The sequence below is a fragment of the Urocitellus parryii genome, chromosome 1 (genome assembly GCF_045843805.1).
Source record: "Urocitellus parryii isolate mUroPar1 chromosome 1, mUroPar1.hap1, whole genome shotgun sequence".
Taxonomy (NCBI): domain Eukaryota; kingdom Metazoa; phylum Chordata; class Mammalia; order Rodentia; family Sciuridae; genus Urocitellus; species Urocitellus parryii.
The window spans coordinates 240,731,498-240,751,499 of record NC_135531.1 but is presented as its reverse complement, the minus strand read 5'-3'; the positions used below and the strand labels follow the sequence as shown (position 1 = coordinate 240,751,499).

At 37.4% G+C, this 20,002-nt stretch overlaps 1 protein-coding gene across 3 annotated transcripts in view; it reads right to left on the bottom strand.

Moving 5' to 3' along the window:
• Positions 1-20,002, bottom strand: part of Inpp1 (inositol polyphosphate-1-phosphatase) — a 33,713-nt gene that overhangs the window by 8,110 nt on the left and 5,601 nt on the right. For 2 of the 3 annotated variants that reach the window (XM_026389036.2, XM_026389038.2), the window contains exons 1-3: positions 18,138-18,430; positions 3,481-3,748; positions 631-691 (exon numbers count right to left, since the gene is read on the bottom strand). In XM_026389036.2, coding sequence (XP_026244821.2) covers positions 631-691; positions 3,481-3,684 — 265 coding nt within the window. In that variant the 5' untranslated portion in view covers positions 3,685-3,748; positions 18,138-18,430. Of the gene's footprint in view, positions 1-630; positions 692-3,480; positions 3,749-18,137; positions 18,431-20,002 lie in introns of those variants that run through there. The other variant, XM_026389037.2, reaches the window with a different exon arrangement.

Sequence of the window (20,002 nt, the reverse complement as noted above, 5' to 3'; positions counted from 1 at the left end):
AACCTGAAATTGGACTTGAACCTGAAATTGGACTTAAACCTGAAATTTTCTGTACATACCTATAGCTGTGCATCTGGGGGCATCATTTTTTTTTTTTTTTTTTTTTTTTTGGACACCAGGGATTAAACTCAGGGGAACTCAACTATTGAGCCACATCTCCCACCCTATTTTGTATTTTATTTAGAGACAGGGTCTCACTGAGTTGTTTAGCGCCTCGCCTTGCTGAGGCTGGCTGGCTTTGAATCTGAGATCCTCCTGTGTAAGCTTCCTGAGCTATTATAGGCATACGTTACCATGCCCGGCTCTAGGGGCATTGATAACCTCCACTAAGTTCCCAATGGACCATAGAATTTTCCCCAAAGGTAATTTTATTAATTATTTAAATGCTACAGATTTATATTTAAAATGATGCATGGACATGCTAAATTATTCTAAGAGATCACATCTCTCTCTTAATTTAAATAGCATGATATTATGAGGTAGAGACTGAATGAAGCTTTACATTCAAATATATAATACTGTTGACATTGAATGGTTTCCAAACATTCACTTATTTCATGGTTTAAGTTGGAGATCAGAATACCATATGATAACTAAGTTACAAAAGTACATTAAGATTCTCATACTTACCCAAATCATTAGTAAATTCATTGGATTCTTCTCCAAAAATATTTTTTTCCAAGCCTGGAAACTGAATGATTCAGAATATGATAAAAAGCAAAACAACAACTAAAACCTACACACATGTTCAATTCCCAATAGATTTCCATCTTACATTTCAAGTTAAACACAATTACATCTGAATTTCAGAAATTTCCAAATGTACAACCAAATCAAGTATAAAAAAATGACACCAGTTTTGTCAGGTGCTTAGTTCTCTAGTATTTTCCTGTCCCTTTAACTCTCTAAATCCAAATAGTGGTTGAAGTCTGGTTTTCTTATGTCTTGTTACCCTACTGTAGAAAGGCCCTAGAGCTAGGATGCTTGCAAAGGAGATACTGTAACTATCATCTTAAACAGCACTCTAGTACCTTATAAAAGTTAATATTATTGATCAAGTGCCTGAAATTATTGAGACTAGATAGAAGAGATAGGAGGGTAATGTTAGATTTTGTTTTTCATTTTCAAGTATGTTTCTGCTCCTGTTAGAAATACCGTTTGTTTTCAGGATAGGAAGATATAGGAAGGAAGGGAGGGGTAGAACTTTATTGACTGATAATTTGTGCATCAATATAAAGTGAATAAATGGAGTCAAGTAAGAATCTTCTCTCATCTCTGTATGCTTAGGAAACTTTCAAATATATTTTTCTTCTGACCCTCAGTAGTGAGAATAACTTTTCTCAAAATATTTGCTGAAGCATGCCTATAATCCTCAGGAGGATGAGGCAGGAGGATGGCAAGTTCAAAGTCAGCCTCAGCAACTTAGTGAGACCCAAAGCAACTTAGCAAGACCTTGTCTCACAAAAAAAAAAAAAAAAAAAAGAACTCTGATGTGGTTCACTGGTAGTGAGCCCTAGGCTCAATCCCCAGTATAAAAAAATTAAAATTAAAAAATAAAAATTGCCTTGTGATATGCATGATGTTCTTAGGGAACAAAAGTAAGGAAATGCTTTAAATACTTAAGCCCAGTCATCTGCAGATGGCCAAAAGCTTTAATAATGCCCAGAACCACTTGGAGGTTTATTTTTTGGTTTATTTTGATTTTGCTTTTTGTTGTTGTTGTTTTATTTTTTTTCTGTTTTGCAAGATGGTACAAGCCAATGAAGGCTGGCAACCATTCTATACTTCAAAGATGGAAGCACAGTCTCCAAGCCTGCTTAAACATCTGTTTCTGAGGGACCTACGCATAAGGGTCAAGAAATAAAAATATTTCATATAATTGAAAAGGAAAACTATTTGTTCATAAGTTCTGACATTTACTTCATGAATGAATGACTATCTGAACTTGTTATAATGCTCTGTGGCAAATATTAGTCCATAAACTAATCAATGTTGATACATATCTAATCCAGTTGCAACCATCATTTGTACTCAATTATCTTGAGCAGTAATAAACAAAAATAAGTTTGCTTCATTTATTTTATCTAAGCCAGATATAACAGATATTACATGGTATAAGAAAATCAAAGTTGGCAGAAATTTCTTGGGGTCATTGATTCTTATCACCTGCCTGTGGTTAAGATTTCACTTAAATGATGCCCCATATTTTAAGCATTTCTTAGAAAATATTCCAATAATTTAAAATGTTTTATGTCACAAAGTTCTATCCTCCCAAGCTAAACAGAATTATTAGATTATCATTTAAAAGGCAATATTACTATTGAACGTAGACATTGGAAGTTGGGTGCAGTGGCACACACCTGTAATCACAGTGGCTCCAGAGGCTGTGGCAGGAGGATCATGAGTTCAAAGTGAGCCTCACCTACTTAGCGAGGCCCCGATTAAAATATTAAAAAGGGTGGGGATGTGGCTCAGTGGTTAAGTGTGTGTCCCTGAGTTCAATCTATGTTACCAAAAAAAAAAAAAAAAAAAAAAAAAAAAAAAAAAAAGATGTAGACTCTGGAGCCAGTTTGCCTATGTTCAAAAACTTGATCTGGCATTCATTTTCTGTGTAACCTTAGGCAAGTTACTTAAGCTCTCTGTGGTCCCTTTTTTCATTCACTACATTGGGATAATTGCTCGTAAGTCATAAGATTGTTACAAGGGCTAAATAAGTTACACTTTTCAAAGCCCTTAAAACAATGCCTGTCACACACTTAGCATTTATAAGTGTCTGTTATCATCATTAGTATTATCTCTACTACTATTATTACTATTACTGCTACCACTACTACTATTACCACTTCTACTTATGAATACTGTTTTGTGATTCAGCTCAAGATACCCAGAATCATAATCACTGTTAGTTATGACAACGTTTTCCTAGTAGTAGAACAAAGGGAGACTTCATTCAGCTACAAACCCCATAAGCAAGGCAAATATTAGATACATGAGTAAGTCCAAAAGATGAGACTTACTATACCAAGTTTAAAAAATAAACCAAAACACAGGCTACAAAACAATGTGCTTTCATTTCTGATGAGATGAATGATAGGAGTCACGTGCACACATACACAAAGAAAGGAAACATTCTAATAATATTTAGCAAAACATAGTTGTATTTTTTCCTAGTTGCAGGGTTAAGAGAGCTCAATTTTATTTGTGTTTCAGAGAACATATATTATTCACTAAGAAGAAACTCATTAATAAAAGAAAGGTTTTGTGATTATTATTTTCTTTTCTGTACTTTAAAGATTTTCTGCAGTGAACATTTTTTTTTCCAGCATTACAATCCTATCAAGGGATAGGGGAACCCAAGATATTTATTGAATCCAAGATGCTAATATTCTGAAAAGGAATAAAAGTCATGCTATTCTATGGTAGTGGGGGGAGCCACAGAGGCAAGTATTTTACAATTACCTTGGCCATGACCTTTCTTACCTTGTTCTCCATATTCTGTTTTATAACTTCCTGCACCAGTACATCAGCCAGGGTCTTGAAATCAACTGTGAACTTCTTGTTCTTTTCTCCCTCCTTCTTTTCTTCAATGAGCAGCTGGAAGAGAGCTTCCTGCTGCCTGCATGCCCGGGCGATGTTGGCAGCTTTCTCTGAGACACGGAGCAGTTCCTGGAGGATCTCTGACATTTCTGAACTTTGGTTTTCAGTGGCAGCTTCTGGTGGAATCGGCTCCCACTCTCTGGGCTGTCAGCTGTAAAGTGCAAGAATGTGAAAGAGAAAGCAGTTCAGAGAGTGATGTCAGGGTGCCTCACACTACCAGCCACTTGGCAGGCAGTCAACCTGGTCAGCATTGCTGAACAGCTAGTATATAACATAATCACAGCCTCAGAGGGGAAGGCTGTACCTATAAGCTGAAATTTAAAACTTAGTGTTTAAAATCTTGAAAAAAAAATGATTGCATTCTCAAAAATACATTATACAAAGAACTGAATTATCAGTCTGAGAAAAATCCTTGAATGAGAATCTATCTTATCTTTACAGAGTCCCACACAGACAGGTAGACAGAGCACAGTGTTAAAGGAAAGCCAGATTCTTGCAATGACCCTAGTCTGATCACAGAGACTCAGCAGTAGGACTAAAGCAGTGTTCTTTTTCTCACCCTGAAGGAAGAAGAGAGAAGTGGGACAGACTTATACTCTCAGTTCCAGGGCAACTTTCTCAAGTATTAAGTAGCAAGGCAGCAAGCAGTGTTGTGTCCTGCAAGACTCTAAGGCCACTGCTAAGCCAGCAGCACAAGCCATCTCCTAGCCAACTTATCCCTGCCCCATTAAAAAAAGAAAGAAAAAAAAATCCTATTATCTATAGACTCCTCCTACCAACTGAAAGTCTAAATAGCAAAACATTGAGACTTGCAACTTGTTGGAACTTGAAAAGTCCTGGCTTCTAAAGTTTCAGGCTACCACACCTTGATCTATCTCTTGGGCCTATCTTGCAATTAGAGAAAAATTTTCACCCCTTAATAGTAGCTACCTCATATTAAAAGCTTGAATAAGTCCCAGTTTCTTGTTGTGGGAATGACTATGAGGATTTCCTTCCCTGTTCTACAGTTTGAGAAACGGAAGCTTCGGGAGGTGAAGTCACTTCTTCAGGGTTACAAAAGACTAACTGTACAGGGCTCAGCAGTGGTCATACCGACACTTGAGCTCTTTATCATCATAGGAGACAGTTTCCTTCATAGAAAGAAGTTTCCTGAATGGACTCCCAGAGACTGAAAATTAGAACAAATATAAAGATACTAATGCAACAGGGTTAACTGTGAATTGTCACAGTTAGTTCATCTTAAGTTTGCAAACAAAATATGTTCTCCTCGTTGTATGATTATGGGTTAACCAGCATGAGAAAATGTGTCCAACCTAGACAGTAATAAAAGGACAGTGGATAAAACAATGAGACATCTTTTTTTCTGGTTTTATATGTTTTAAAGTTAACATTCACCCTTGGAGGAGGCACTGATGCACGCATGCTCACAAACAAGCAGGTGTCCAGAGGGCAATCGACAGAAGGGTATCAAGGTCCCTACAGAAGACAGCACATTTTTAGTCTGTAACTCCAATCTTTCCTTAATTTGGGTTAAGGAAAAGAGTTGAGTTAAAGTATTTCTGCACACAGTGAGTTAATATTATTTACAGTAAGAAAAAGCTGAAAATAATCTCAAACATTGGTAAAATATCAGATAAAATACTATGAGGTCAGAAAAATCATGTTTATGAGGAATATTGAATAATATGGAAATGTGCTAATGCTACAGTGTCAAATGGAAAATCACCTATGATCATATGTAGAGTCACAGTATATTATCAATATTTGTTTACACTGAAAGAGTGAGAAAGAAGAGAGAATAGTAGGTGGTGGTTGAATGATAGTTTTTGCCGAGTAGTGAATTGCTTATGACTTTTTTTCATTAGGCTTTTCTATTATTTTCAAATATTCTATAGTAAACATATAATGCTTTTATAATAAACAATGACATTTAGAGTATCTTAAGGTAACTGTCCAAATAAAACACAACAACACTTTGTGGTAGCAACACAAAAAGCTCCTGGAGGTAGAGAGGTGTACTTAAAACTGAAAAACATCTTCCTACTTTAAATGGTTTTTCTTTCAGGAATGAATGATATGTTGGAAGATTCACTTCAACTGACTTGAACCTACACATTAAGAAAAAGAGTTTCATTAGTAAGCTAAGGCACTTTTGAGAAATAATTTTATGGCATATATGACATGTATATGGCACAAATTAAAATGATGTATAATAAACACATGGAAATATGCATACATATTCCCAGTATATCATAAGCCCTGAGAGATAAATTATAATTTCTTAATAAATATTTTGCAGTTATATAAGTTAAGGAACAAGAACCAAAGAATCAACAGTATCCAATTAACTTTTCATCTTAAAAGGATGAAGATGTTAAGGAGTCAAATTTGCAAGCTTTCAAGATAAACAATATCAGAACTGATATATAATCAGCTATTATACTCAACTTTGTTAAAACCAATTAATATTTTTCTGAAAAGATGCACTGTACCAACTACGCTGTTAGATAGCCTCTGACACATTTCCTGCCCCCAGGAATTGAGTTCTTCCTCTTTGGACCCGACCTTTATTTCCTCAGTGACTGTTGTTCCCACCTGAGCAGTTGCTGCTTAGCAAGCCCGGCCACTTGACCAATGGGGGAGAACTATCAGCCACGGACTGTAGTCCTGTAACGAATAGATTACATATTTTATAAATTCTTAGCATAATAATCATGTTTTTCAAGTCCAAAGATATCCCAAAGTTCAACCTTAACCACTGTTTATTCCGAACTGAGGGATCACTATATTTTGTCAAGCTCCAAGAGGAACTACCCAGTTTTAGGTTGACACTACACTTTCTCCAGTCATCTGAACCAACCTAGCCCTTCTTCAGATATTTTTCCTTCTCCAGTTCCCCAGATCTCTTTAAAAAAAATTATATATAAATCCTACAGCCCCAACACAAGACTTTCCAGGTAACCAATACAGTGATGCATGCTTGTAGTCCCCACTCTCCCTACTTGGGAGCCTGAAGCATGAGGATCACTTGAGCACAGGCATTTGAGACCAGATAGATGACATAACAAGACCCTGTCCCAAAACATTAAAAAAAAAAAAGACTTCCTAATTAATTTGCATAGCTGACCTACTACTTTCTGATTAAACAAACCATTTCTTCCATTCAAATCATCATACTATACTTCTCTGTAAGCTGTTTCCTCATAGCTCTCTCCATCTATTCTCAATTCAGTTCATGCAAGCAAGAAGGGAGCCCTGGAGGGAAAAGAAAAGAAAAAAAAAGGAAGAAGGGAACATTGAACAATTCATCCTGACCTTGAATACTTGAGAAAAACAATATTCAATTAACTTTTTATCTTAAAAGGATGAAGATGTTAAGGATTTCTCTACAGAGAAATTGAGGGCTACATCCAATACAGGATTTCTCCAGCTTTACATGGAAATTATCTTTGAGATAATTTTAAAAAGAAAGGTTTTCACTTTACACACGTATTTTGGCTGTCATTTCAAGAGTGGCAGGTATCCTGGTGGAAACCTAAAGTTCTATTATTAGTTGTAGGTATAATAGATGCTTGTGGTTCTATTAGTAGCTATTCACGTGCATGGATAGGCCAAAGTTGAAACATTTACTAGGTGCTTAATATATGTCAGGCATCTTCTAAGCACTTCAAATATATTAGCACACTTAATTCTCACACAACCCTATGAAATATGTATTATCTCCACTTTACAGATTAAGAAACTGAGGTATAAGGAGGTTAAGGAATTTGCCCCCAAATCACACAGCTAGGAAGTAGCAGGACAGGATTCAAGCCCTGCAAGCTGACAAAGCCTATGCTGTTAAGCATTACTCTAGCCAATGAAATTGTTCTCCACAAATTGTCAATTGTTAAAGAAATTAATGATTATTATGTAATAATCCTAAGCACATTATTATGATGTACATTATACAGCAAAAAATGCACATAGCTAATGTCCTTCACCAGTCAGAGCATTATAGCTCACTAATTGACACTTTACTTCCCTTTTACTCTCAGAAAAACCCTTTCTTCAGCTGATCCTCAGACTCACTGTAAAGTACCCTACTGAGTAATAAAAGTTCATCCATCAGTTCCACTGATGTCTCCCTTAACCATCTTCATATAAGTAGTGGTAGGGGCCTAAGAGGAATTTAAGGAACAGATTTATTTTCTCATAGTTCTGGAGACTACAAGTCCAAGATCAAGATGTTAACATGATTAGTTCCTGAGGTTTTCCTTGGCTTGCAGACAGTTCCTTCTCATTATGGCCTCTCCCAGTCTTTCTTCTCTGGGCACAAATCTCTGGTCACTCCCTCTTATAAGGATCCCAGTCAGATTAGATTAGGGCCCATCCATCTGATCTCATGTAGCCTTTAAACGTTCTTTCTCCAAATATACTTATTTCCTGGTAGCCTTGGTGGACTAGGTCTGGGATCCCTTTAGGTACTAAAATATGTGCATGTTAAAGTCCCTTAAATAAAAATGGCATAATATTTATTTGCATATAACCTATGCACGTCCTCCTGTATGCTTTCAGGGCTTCAATGTAAGAATGTCAGAGGAACACAAAGTCAGCTTGCAATACCTCTCCTGATAGAGAGGCCTCATTGATTTTAGCCAATGCCAACACAATCTATGTCTTTCTCTTTTGTGTTCTGGTCAAATAATAAAAATTAGAGTTTTATTCCCCACTTAAGTGGTCAACAGTTTAATTCTGTGAGGTAAACTTTCTTCCCAGAGTTCTTCACTTTAACAGCAAAATACCACACGATGCAGTGAGCATTGAAACAAATTCTCTCATAAGCCATGATTTGTAACATCCTATTTTCAGTCACATTTCAGCAAAATAGGCTTAAAGAAATTTCATTCTTCACCATCTCACACTCAATGTATATCTATATGTTAATATTAAATTGTGTCATAATGTCAGGGTTGGTCTCTAGTTTTTGTGTTCTTGTCACAAAAGTAGTTGGAGAAATATTGAAAAAATTAAAGCATTTCAGAAAAAAATCAAAATATCTCTACAAAGATAAAATTCAACTTTAATTTGTAGCCATTCTATCATCTCATTGGAACAGCAGAGGTTTAAAAGTCACATCTGGGGCTGGACACTTTGGTGTACACCTCTAACCTCAGTTAGTTACTTGGAAAGCTGAGGCAGGAGGATCACAAGTTCAAGGCCAACTGGGCAACTAAGTGAGACTTTAACCTCAAAAAATAATAATAAAGCTCAGTCATAGGTAGATGCTTGCCCAGCATGCATGAATTCTGGGTTCAATCCCCAGTACTGCCAAAAAAAAAAAAAAAATCATATCTGGGACTAGGAGAGTAACTCAGTGGTAGAGTGCTGGTCTACCATGCACAGGCCCTGGGGTGGATCCCTAGCAACATAAGAGGAAAAAAGGAGAGAGGGAGAAAGATGGTGAGGGGAGATGGGGAGGGAAGAAGGGAGAGGGGGAGGGAAGAAGGGAGAGAGGGAGGGGGATGGGGGATAGAGAAAAAAAGAGAGAGAGAATATATCTTATCTGAATAGTTGATGCATATTTCAGAGGTGATAATTAACACAGTGGGAAGGAAAAAGGTTTCAAGTGGACCTGACTCAAGACCTAGTTCTGCCCCTACCTGCCCTTACATGGAAATTATCTTTGAGATGATTTTTCAGGAAATTTACTTAGTTTCTCTGAGCCTCTCTTCATCATAATATGAAGATAATACCATGCAGTGATGCAATGAAGATCTCATGAGCTATTGTAGATAATAATCAAAGGCATCTATGACAATTAAACACAACCTCACAAAAACCATAGTCACATGTCCTTACTTGAAAAAAATAAGAGGTTGGCAAGTTTATATGGGTCACTGAAATCTTTTCTGAAAATGTACTAGTCCATTAAATCAAAAGCCTGGGAACTACTTGTAATTCTCTGAATAACCCTGAATGAGGTTCTTATGTAGGCCAGACCTGATTGCTTTGCCTTCTGGGCATCTGGGTGAAAACTCTGGCTCTTGGAGGCTGGGGGATTGCTCTAGCTTCATGGTAGACCATCTGTGGGGAGACACTTTTCTGTCAGGGGGATATTTTGTCTGGGGAATTTGTGAGGATTCCCAGGGCACTGTCTGTGCACTGTCTGTGCCTTTTTGTTGTCCACAGTGATAGAAAATGTGACACAGAGATAAAGGCCCTCAACAAAATGAACTGCTCTCTAACAAATGGCAAGTGAATCAAAGTATTTTGTTGACATTCCCTTCTTCCAGCAGATGATCCAACACTTCTTTCTACAGAGCCTACACTTTTGCCCCACTGCCCATTCCTATCCGCATTCAGTCTTTCACTCATCCTCTCTCAGCAATGGCAATCGGCAGGCATTATGCATGGCCCTGCCTGACAGCCATGGCTGCTGGGGCAAAAGGCCTGGCTTCCACAAAGTACATGTGTGTCTTATAAGAAGGTGCTTGTCCTGACCTCTCTCAAAGAGGCTCAGCTGTCTAGGAGTCTCCTAGATGGACACATGTGAAGTTGTGACTAGCGCTCTATTTAGTTTGAATTGCTATGATCCAGAAATTTTCCTTGTACACCTAACCCTAACAAAGTCACGCAAGTAAGTAGGGGAAGCAGATTTCATTCCATCTCTCCTTTGTTCCATACTTTACCTTCAGGGAGTAAAGACTAGAGGCCATCATGGCAAAAGGGAAGGGAATAGAAGTAGACCCCAAAGACAGCATAGGCCTCAATTTGTTGTACAGCTTACTAACAGTCACCTCCTCCGATATCCCTGTGACTGCTCATCTACCCACCCGGTTACCTCGGCCAGGAGAAAGTGGACTACAAGCATTCAATGCAACTCTTGAGTTCATTGGAAACTAAACTGTCTTTCCAGTGTACAAGCTTTGTTTAACTTTTAGGTACTTGACTGTCCAATGTTTCTCAGAAGCCAGTGAATCTTATAGTATGCGACCGCCTGTACTTTTTTGGTGTTGTATTACTTTAATGTGGGTGGAATTGCCATTATTGCACCCTAGGGCTGATAAAGTTTTACCTTTTAACAGCTGATTTCCCATTTTCTACACATTTACTCTCCTGCTCTGAGGATACTATATATTTGCACTTGTTGTTCCTGCTGGTTGATGGGACTTTCCTCTTGTTTTGTCTACTTAATGGTCACTCACCCTCTCAGAATCAGTTCAGGGGCAAGAAACTTTAAATAGACACTGCCTGAAAGAGGGTATCCAAAAAGGCAAAGAACATATGAACAGGCAGCCTACTTTATTAGTAATGAAGAAAATGCTACTTAAAATTTCAATAGGATACCCCCACTTAACCAATGGAATAATTAAAATTAAAAAGTCTAAAATTTTTAAGGTCTGGTGATATACAGAGCAATGGGAACTCTTACACAGTACTGGCATGAAATTGGCATAACCATTTTGGAAAACCATTTGTAATTTGTTGAATGCAAGTAAACCGATGAGCCAGCAATTTCTTCTGGACACATATACCCAATAGAAGTTCATGCAAGTGGGTATCAAGAGATACATTCAAGGGTACTTATTAGAAGCATTATTCTAATAATCTAGCACTGATAATAACCCAAGTAACCATAAATAACAAATGAAACTGTAGCATAAACACATTCATACAGCACTGCATTAATTAATGAACCACTGCAATTAGGCAACAACATGGATGCATCTCACAAAGGCACACTGTTCTCAAAGAATTCAGATATGAAAGATATACACTGTGCTGTTTAATTTATTCACAGTTAAAAAACAGGCGAAATTAGTTCATGGTGTTAGATGTCACTATGGTGGTTACCGTTGGAAAATAAGGAGGGATTATTGGTGGGGGGATGTAAAGGGACTTTCAGGCCCTGGTAATGTTCTGGATCTGAGTGGGTGCACTGACTTTGAGTGAATTAATTAAGCATATTTTGAGAAATTCTATACTTTCAAGTATGTATTTCTAACTCAACACATGTGTTTGTGTGCATATGTGTGCACACGTGTATGTTTAGTGTATGTGTAGAAGGATGAAAATCAGTTAAATTGTTGGCTCCTGCAGGAATGCCATTCCAGATCCCTCCATCCTGGGCTCCTGGACCACAGGAGACCAGAAGCAGGCCAAATCTCTATCCCAGCTCTCCATAACACTATACACTGGTTTACGTGGCTATTCTCTGTCTAGCAAGAGATTCAAATGTGTGGTTTCTTAGGACTCTTAACACATATTTCAGAAGTGTTCAATAAATGCCAGCTGATAACATTTTCTCTTAGCTTTGTAAATACAAAATTTTTGTCATAATGTTTACTATACTTGGATTTTATCAGCATTACCCAAATGCTATTCGGCACATGGGCCTATATTTGTTACATAAAAGTCTGTATATTCTAAATTCATTAAAAAAAAAAAATCCACAACTGTATCTGGATGACTAGCAACAGAACTGCATTTTTTGAGCGCTGAATCAGATTCTGAAATTATACCGTCTCAGCTAAAGGTGATTTATCCTTGACAAAATCAATTTTTGTTAATTAAATCATGTAAAAGAGTGAGTTTGGTTTGTTAGAACAGACATTTACTTAACATTTCTCACTCTCTCCTCCTTAACCTTCAAAAGAAGACACATACCATTTCTAATGTGGTTAGTTTAACTCACTCTAGCTTTGTTGAGGTTACTAATGAACTACATTAGTCAACATTTTTGCTCACTGATGCTGCTCAAAGCAATAAGCTACACAGAGATGACTGATGTTCTCAAATATTGTTCTAGTAGCTTCTAAACGAGAGCTTGTGCTAAAGTAGTATTTTCCAAATAAGTGAGATCGAGAAGTAATTGGGACACATTAAAAATACAGATTTTTGCATTTTCTTCAGTAGGCATTGTTTCAATAAATCTGGGTTGAAAAAAGTCCCTCAGCTGATTTTTATACGACAACTAAAGGAAACACCAGGTATGACAGTGAGTCTACCCTGTCCATCACTGGTTACTTAGATGCAGAACAGGGACTCCGATGGCTACTGCAATGAGGACAACCTTGTCCTCAGGCTAAGTTGACTTACCCTGCTTTTTGTAACAGAAATTAAATGCTGGGTGGCAGGGGAACAAGTTGGTCTACATAATAACTCTTCTACATTAGCAAAACACTTGGGAAAAGCAGGCATTTCAGACTTCATTTGAAAATTATCAAAAAGTATTCCATTTAGAAATAGTTTTAAACTGATAGTGATCCATTTTTTCCTTTCTGCCTAGAACCTTTATTGATTTAGGTTTTTTTCTATCTGCTGTATTTCAACTATATCCTTAAACTTTTGTATGCTAACAGATGTTTTTAGAACAACTATGGTGTTGTAAATGAAATCTGAAATAGGATGGAATATGAAAAATAAAAGTAGATTCAGGATAACTTTGTTAACTATAGGAAAGAAAAGACTTTTTAAAGACAACTCAAGGCAGTGAGAGGGGAAAAAAAAGACAAGAAGTATTCCTTATAGAAAGAACCTCTTCCAGTAAAATATAATTTATAGTTTTGATCAATCTTTGAGTCAATTTGACTGTTTCTTTCTGAATGTAACTTTCTAGGTCTTCAAGGGATTCCCAGGTCAATTTATCTTTCCTTCTAAACTCTTGCAACATTTACTGGATGTACCAACTCATTTAACATTTGCTTTTTATTGTCTATAGAGGCCAGAGGAATGTGTGGTAAGGAAAAAAAACTCTTGCTTAGGCTGCAGGAGAGCTGGTTCTTAGGCTCTGCTTTGTCCTTCACCTACTGAGTGTTTAACCTTAGCCATGTGACTTAGGCTTTGGGGAACTTGTATGAAATGTTTATTCAAGTTCTGTCACATTCTAAGAACATCATATTAATGAATGGTTAATGCAGGTTATACTGTGACTTGTAATCCACAGAAAAATATAGTACTGTGCCTGACAATTTTATATAACAAATTTGTCACCTCTTCTGTGTTCCTGATTAAACATATGAAAGCTTGCAAACTTGAGTAACTTATTTATAAATTTTACTAAAATGACTCCCCAACACCCCCCCATAAAAATGAAACTTGGCCATAAGAAAATGGTCAGTTATACATAAAAACTAATAAAATATATTAATTAATTTGTTTATTACATTATTGTTTATTATTTAATATTAATTTACCATCCATTTTTATCAACTTTTAATGATTGTTTTAGATTTTACAAATATAAAAAAGAAAGAGAAAACAGTTGGATAGGATGATTTCAATGGTCTGTTCCACTTAAAAACTTCTCTGTTTTTTATATCTACTTTTCCTATAAAAGATACCATGCTAAGTAAAATAAAGCAGCCTCAAAAATACAAATATTTAATGATTCCAGTTACATATGAGGTACTCAGAATAGTCACATTCACAAAGACAGAAAGTACAATAGTAGTTACCTGTCTGGGAAGAGAAGGTAATGGAGAGCTGTTGTTTAATGAGTATACTGTTTTAGTTTGGAATGATGAAAAAGTTTTAGAGATGGACACTGGTGATGGTTGCATAACAATGTGCATATAATTAGTGCTGCTGAATTGTGCACTAGTAAATGGTTAAGGGCTGGGGATGTGGCTCAGTGGTAGAGCACTTGCATAGCATGTGCAAGGCCCTGGGTTCAATCCCCTGCACCACAAGAAAAAAAAAATGTTAAAATGGTAAATTTAATATAATACAGATTTTACAGAAAAATTACAGGTTAAAGGAAATGCATGTTTTCAAAAGCATTTGACATTCATTATCTAAATAATGAGCATAATAAATATACGTTAATTGAATGAAAAAAAAGGTTGGGGTTAGAGTATGAAAATTAGTTTGAAAGAAAGGTGCTATTACTCTTGATGCTGATTTTGCACCATAATCACAATGTTTTTAATATTTATACTGTATGTTTATACATAGTGCTTTGGGTATGGATGAAGCAGTTAATAAACATAGTGAGAGGGTCTCATGCTCCCACCAAGTTACCAATTGGGGCTCCATGGCACAATCTACTGCTGTGAGTGCCTTCAGAGTAGGTACACATTCCATCTTTCCATGACACACAGTGGGAGTTCTATCAATTGTCTGATTTTCATTTCATTAAACATATTTAAAAGGATTTTGTCAAACCAAAACTAATCTATAAAGGATTATTCATTATGCAAATTTAGTATTACAACTATTAGAAAACATGAGTCCAAATATTTTTTTGTAGAACTTTCTAGAAGATATTATTACTTACATCTGCAATGATAAATAACTGGACCTAAAAATCCCCAGAATGTTAAAGTTCCAAGCAGAGATCACAGATTATGTATCCTTTATATGCTTCACATCTCCCCTAGCATTCTATTTACTTTTTCATTTTGTGGAAGAAAATGTTTATCTTTAACAGATGTTTACAAAATGTTGATTAGAGCAATACAGAATACTAAATGTGATATTTGCTTTTAAAGGAACATGAACTGATTAAAAAAATTGTAGAACCTTTTATTGGAAAAGTTCAAAGTACTAAAAAGATATGAATAGCTCACTAAAGCCACAGTAATATATAAATATACTAATTGCTTGCGCATTCTTGCTGATTCTGCAACCTAAATAAATATATAAGCGGGTTAATATTTAATTTTCTTAATCTTATTTTTATATCCCCCACTCTTTGATATTCATAAGGCTTACAAATACAGATTTTAAATGCAGACTTTTAATTATTCCCAGATAAAACTGGGATTATACAGATTCTTGCAAATTCCTGGGAGGAATTAACTAGAGGGGTTTTCTGGAATTTTGAAGATCAAATCTTCACTTAAAAAACACTAATAATGAAAACTTAGGGCATCACTTTAACTTTGATCTGTTTTCCTTGAGCAATATCAAAAGAATAATTTCCTGTGTTCACTTGAATTTAACTCCTTTGGTGTTAATTGTTGCTCTCATTTGCATTGAGGGAAACTTACCATTGTCACCTAAGAAAGGTACACGTTTAAATATCTGTTGGTAAAGTTAGCAAATATTTAAATTAATTTAAACTTGGATAATTTAGGAGATTTTAAATATTTAGTTGATTAAGATTAAAACAAGCTAATAACTACATTCCCCTAAAAGGGAAAAAGGAAATAAAAAATAAAGAAAGGCAAAGAGAAAGAAAAAAGGGAAATATGTTTAATCCTCTATGTTGTCAATTTGTTTTTATGTACAACTACTATTTTCTTATGATCAAGTTTTTTTTTAATGGATTGGGAAGTCATTTTAATAAAAACTACAATTAAGTTACTTAAAGTTACATCTTTCCTTCCTTTTATTTAATCAGGAGCACAAGTAAATCTGACAAGTAAATCTGCTACATGGAAGAAATTATCAGGCACAATACTTTATTTTCCTGTGGATTACAAGTCACAGTAATCTGCATTAAATATTCATTAATACAATGTTCTTAGAACGTGACAGAACTTGAATTAACCCTGCATACCACGTAAAGGAAACTAAACTTATATGAAAATATGTTTACCAAACTCAACCACCAGAGGCTTGACTACAAAAGGATATAAAAGTTTGAGGTTTCCTAAATTAGTGATATCATCATATTAATAGAATCATCTTTCATTTAAGAATATTTTATGTAAAGGAATCTTAATAGGTTTTCATTCCAGCAACAGTCATTTCTTACCTGTTTTCCAAATCTATCTTTAAAAAAAAAAAAAAAAAACTTAAAATTTTATCATCTTTGCTTAGTTTAAGTATTCCCTCTCCCTTAGAAATTCTGAGTCAGGAAGCACCAAGTTGCAATCTGGGAATCTTTTTAAACCCCTCCCCCTCACTTGCCCATAGTTAGTCCTAGGTAATTTTAAAAATCAGACACATTTGTGAAACACTACACTAATTGCGGGAGATGGGAAGCAAAGCATTTATTTCCAAACTCTGAGCCAAACAGGAATATCAACAGGGAGAGAGGAGTTCCATTAGCTTCATTACTTATAATGAATTCAAGGTATTTGCATTAATTAAATTCAAGGTATTTTAACAAGGACATTAATAAGGACTTACATCTGGAAAAAGTTCTCATATACACCATCCCCACCTTTAAAAATGAAGATGTTTGTTTTTATTGATCACTTTATATAATTATCTTTTAAGCAATGTCTGTAAAACACAAAATAGAATAAGACATTTTCTAATTGTTTTTAGAGATAGAAATAAAAAGGGAAATACCTGTAGGATAAATTGCCATTTATAACTTGTTTCACCTGCCTTCTACGCCCAGTAAGAAATTACATTTTTTAAAAAGTGTCACAACAAATATAGTCATAATTTAAATCTGTAATATGCAGGTGGTGGTTTAGTTCAAAAGCTTGAAGAGGTAGTTTATTCTGTGCAAAAAGTAAAGTGTAACTTATATGCATCTTATGTAAACCATATGACTAAGAGTTAACTTCAAAAGTAGCAAAAAATTCTCAAAAACTTAAAGTATGTTCTGAATTAGACTACAAAAAATACTTGTAGGGGGAAAAATGTTTCTTCTATTGCCTTTATTTTTCTCCTCATAGGGATATTTTTAAAGTTCAGAATGAGATCACTTAGCTAATTCATTAGTCAATAGTAGTTGAGTGGATTATTTTCACCTTTTATATTATTATCAGGCTGGGCAAAGCCAATTCTTATCTACTTTGGTTTCAAACCCAGGAATTAAGGGGAAAGGGCCAAAATATGTTTTATTCATCATATAGTATGCATTTAAGTGATCTGTCCACAAGGCCATAATCCACTATGCTTTTCAAGTAAACACCATCCACCCAGTGGGAACACATCTCTTTATTCAACACTTAAGAACTAGCTTTAAAACTGGAAGTCTCCAAGAAACACCTGTGATTGTTTATATCTGTTTTCGTGGATGCACTAAATAATGTAGAGATTTTCTTTCACGCTTTGTGTCTAACCTTCTACATGATTAGGCCAAACCGGGTTTAATTTTTTCCACCTATGCTCTGTCCATACCAACTAACTGCGCGTCTCACAAAACCGCCTCTCAAAATGCAGAGAAAATGTAAAGCAAGGAGGTAAAGATTTTTTTCTAAATATAGTTCCATCATGTTTACTTTACACTCATCAAGTAGGTCACAAGAGGCAGCCAACAGCTATCAGCACTTAGAAGCATCTCTCAAATGTACACGCTGCGACCAAGGGGCGCATGACAGTTATGCCATCTACCTGTTGAACCTGGGCTACTGCTCTCCACGACTGTCAAATCGGCTAAATCAGCTTATTCGACCTAGAAATGCTAATGATTGGATTAAAAATAATAATAAAGTTGCTGGCTGCTCTGCCTTCCCGTCTGATTACTTTCGGGTCGACACAGCAGAACCCAGGGCGCCCTCCGCGAGACCCGCGAGCTCCTCTGCTCTGCTGGCTGCAGCGGCGTTGCTGGGTGGGCAGCGCCAGGCCGGGGGCAGCCTCGCTGCAGGGACAGAGGACCTCACAGGCCGGGGCGCATAGGCAAGGAGTCCTCCCGGCCCAGATTGACTCACCTACCCTCCGGAGAGGCGATGGAACGCGCGCCGCTCAGCCAGCCCCAGCCCCAGATCCGAGGAGGAGGGAGATGGTGGCGGGGGAGCCGGTGGCTGGCGTAAAGAGGAAAACGTATTACCTAAGCCGGGGATGAGGAGCCGAGAAGGAGGCTACAGCCTTTCTCTTGAGAAACGGAAGAGGCGGGGGAGGAGAAAAGGAGGAGGAGGGAAATGATCCGGGGGAGGAGGAGGTGGCCCGGGTGTCGGAGGCTGGGAGAGGGGCGCCAGGCGTCGGGCCGCAGGCTCAGCTGGAGGACGAGGGGCGGGGAGGACGGCGGAGGTCACGGGAAGAGAGGGTGAAGCCAGGCCGACGCGCTGCCTAGCTTGGCCTCGGATTGCAGTGCTCAGCATCCGCCAGGTCGCCGCCCCCTCGTTTCCCCTGGAACTGTGGCGTGGAAAGGCGCGGTGACGCCTGCGGGCTTCTGCCGAGGGCTAGGGCACCCATGCCTGCCAGAGCCAGGCGTCCACCACGTCACACAAGTGGAGCGTGATGATTCGAATCGGAGGGCCAGGAAGAAAAGGACTCCCGGGGTCACCTCGTTGGCCGTTTTTGTTGTTTCCTTGTAACCGCCCACAAATTCACTTTAAAAATCTTCCCCTTTCATTCATTCATTCTCTTGGGGGGATGATGGGTTTGACAGATGGGTTAGCAGCTGGGAAGATGGACTTCCTGCCGGTGGTATTCGGATCTCATTCTTCTAATAGCAATGTCAGGATGATCTGGATGTTCTTGAAGCCATAGCAGTCTGTTGTGGGCGCATGCCTCTTGAGGTTTGGGCCCAGGGCCACCTACGCCAAAAGTATCATGGGCAGAGAACTCACCTTCAATCCTGTAAACTGTGGTAGTTAGTGTACCTTAAGGAAGGCTTTTTTGAATGGTAGGTTGGAATAGGAATGGGTGGCAGAGGGAGAGAAATTTTAAAAGGACAATATAACACTCTTGAGTATAAGGGGCCTCACAGAGGCTGATGTTTCTGAGTGCATTGAGCTTCCTAAAGCAGTGCTTATACTTCATGAGACAACTAGGAAAGGATAATATTGCAAAGTCCCAAATGGGTCATTAGAAGAGGTTGCTCTTGCAGGAGGTGCCTAGGCCCTTCCACCTAGAGGGCTAAGAAGATCAGCCTCCATATACCTGTAACTCAGTCCATAGCAAAAATTGGGGAAGCTCTGTTTTAAAGTTGTAGCTAGCATGGTTTCTTTTCTACATTTTCCCAGCCACTCAAGACTACCTCACTAAGTTGTCACCACTTGGTCCTCAGAACAGTCAGGAACAACCAGACAAGAGCCTGGGGCAATGCTGACATACTCCAGAAAATGGTGCTTAAAACTTATACATCTCTCAACTCATTTCTCTGCTCCTGTAGTCTGTGAAACAGCTTCTCTCTCATCCATCCACTCCCCAACTTTTGTAAAGGTGAGATTGCAATAAATCACTGAATCAATCTTAAAGCAGGAGATGGAATCTTGATTCACCAGCTGGTGGTCTGGATCCACCAGCCAGCAGGCCAAGGGGTAGGCTGCAAGTCTACACCCTTCCACCCCCTCCTGAGATTTGAGTACATCTTTTATAGTCCAAAACCATATTAAAGCATAAGTGTCTGTTGCTATGATTCAAAACCATAAACAAACGTCATCATATCTAAAACCAGAAAAGGGAGTGGGCCAAAACATCCCTAGTTGTATACAAGTTAAAGAATGGTTACTAACATCTAGGCAATCAATCTCTGACAGGGTACAATGTCCAAAAAAAATGGAATCAAAGAGAGGACACTTTTACATTGTAAAAGAATTGCCATTTTGTGTTGGCAAACATGCTATGTTAA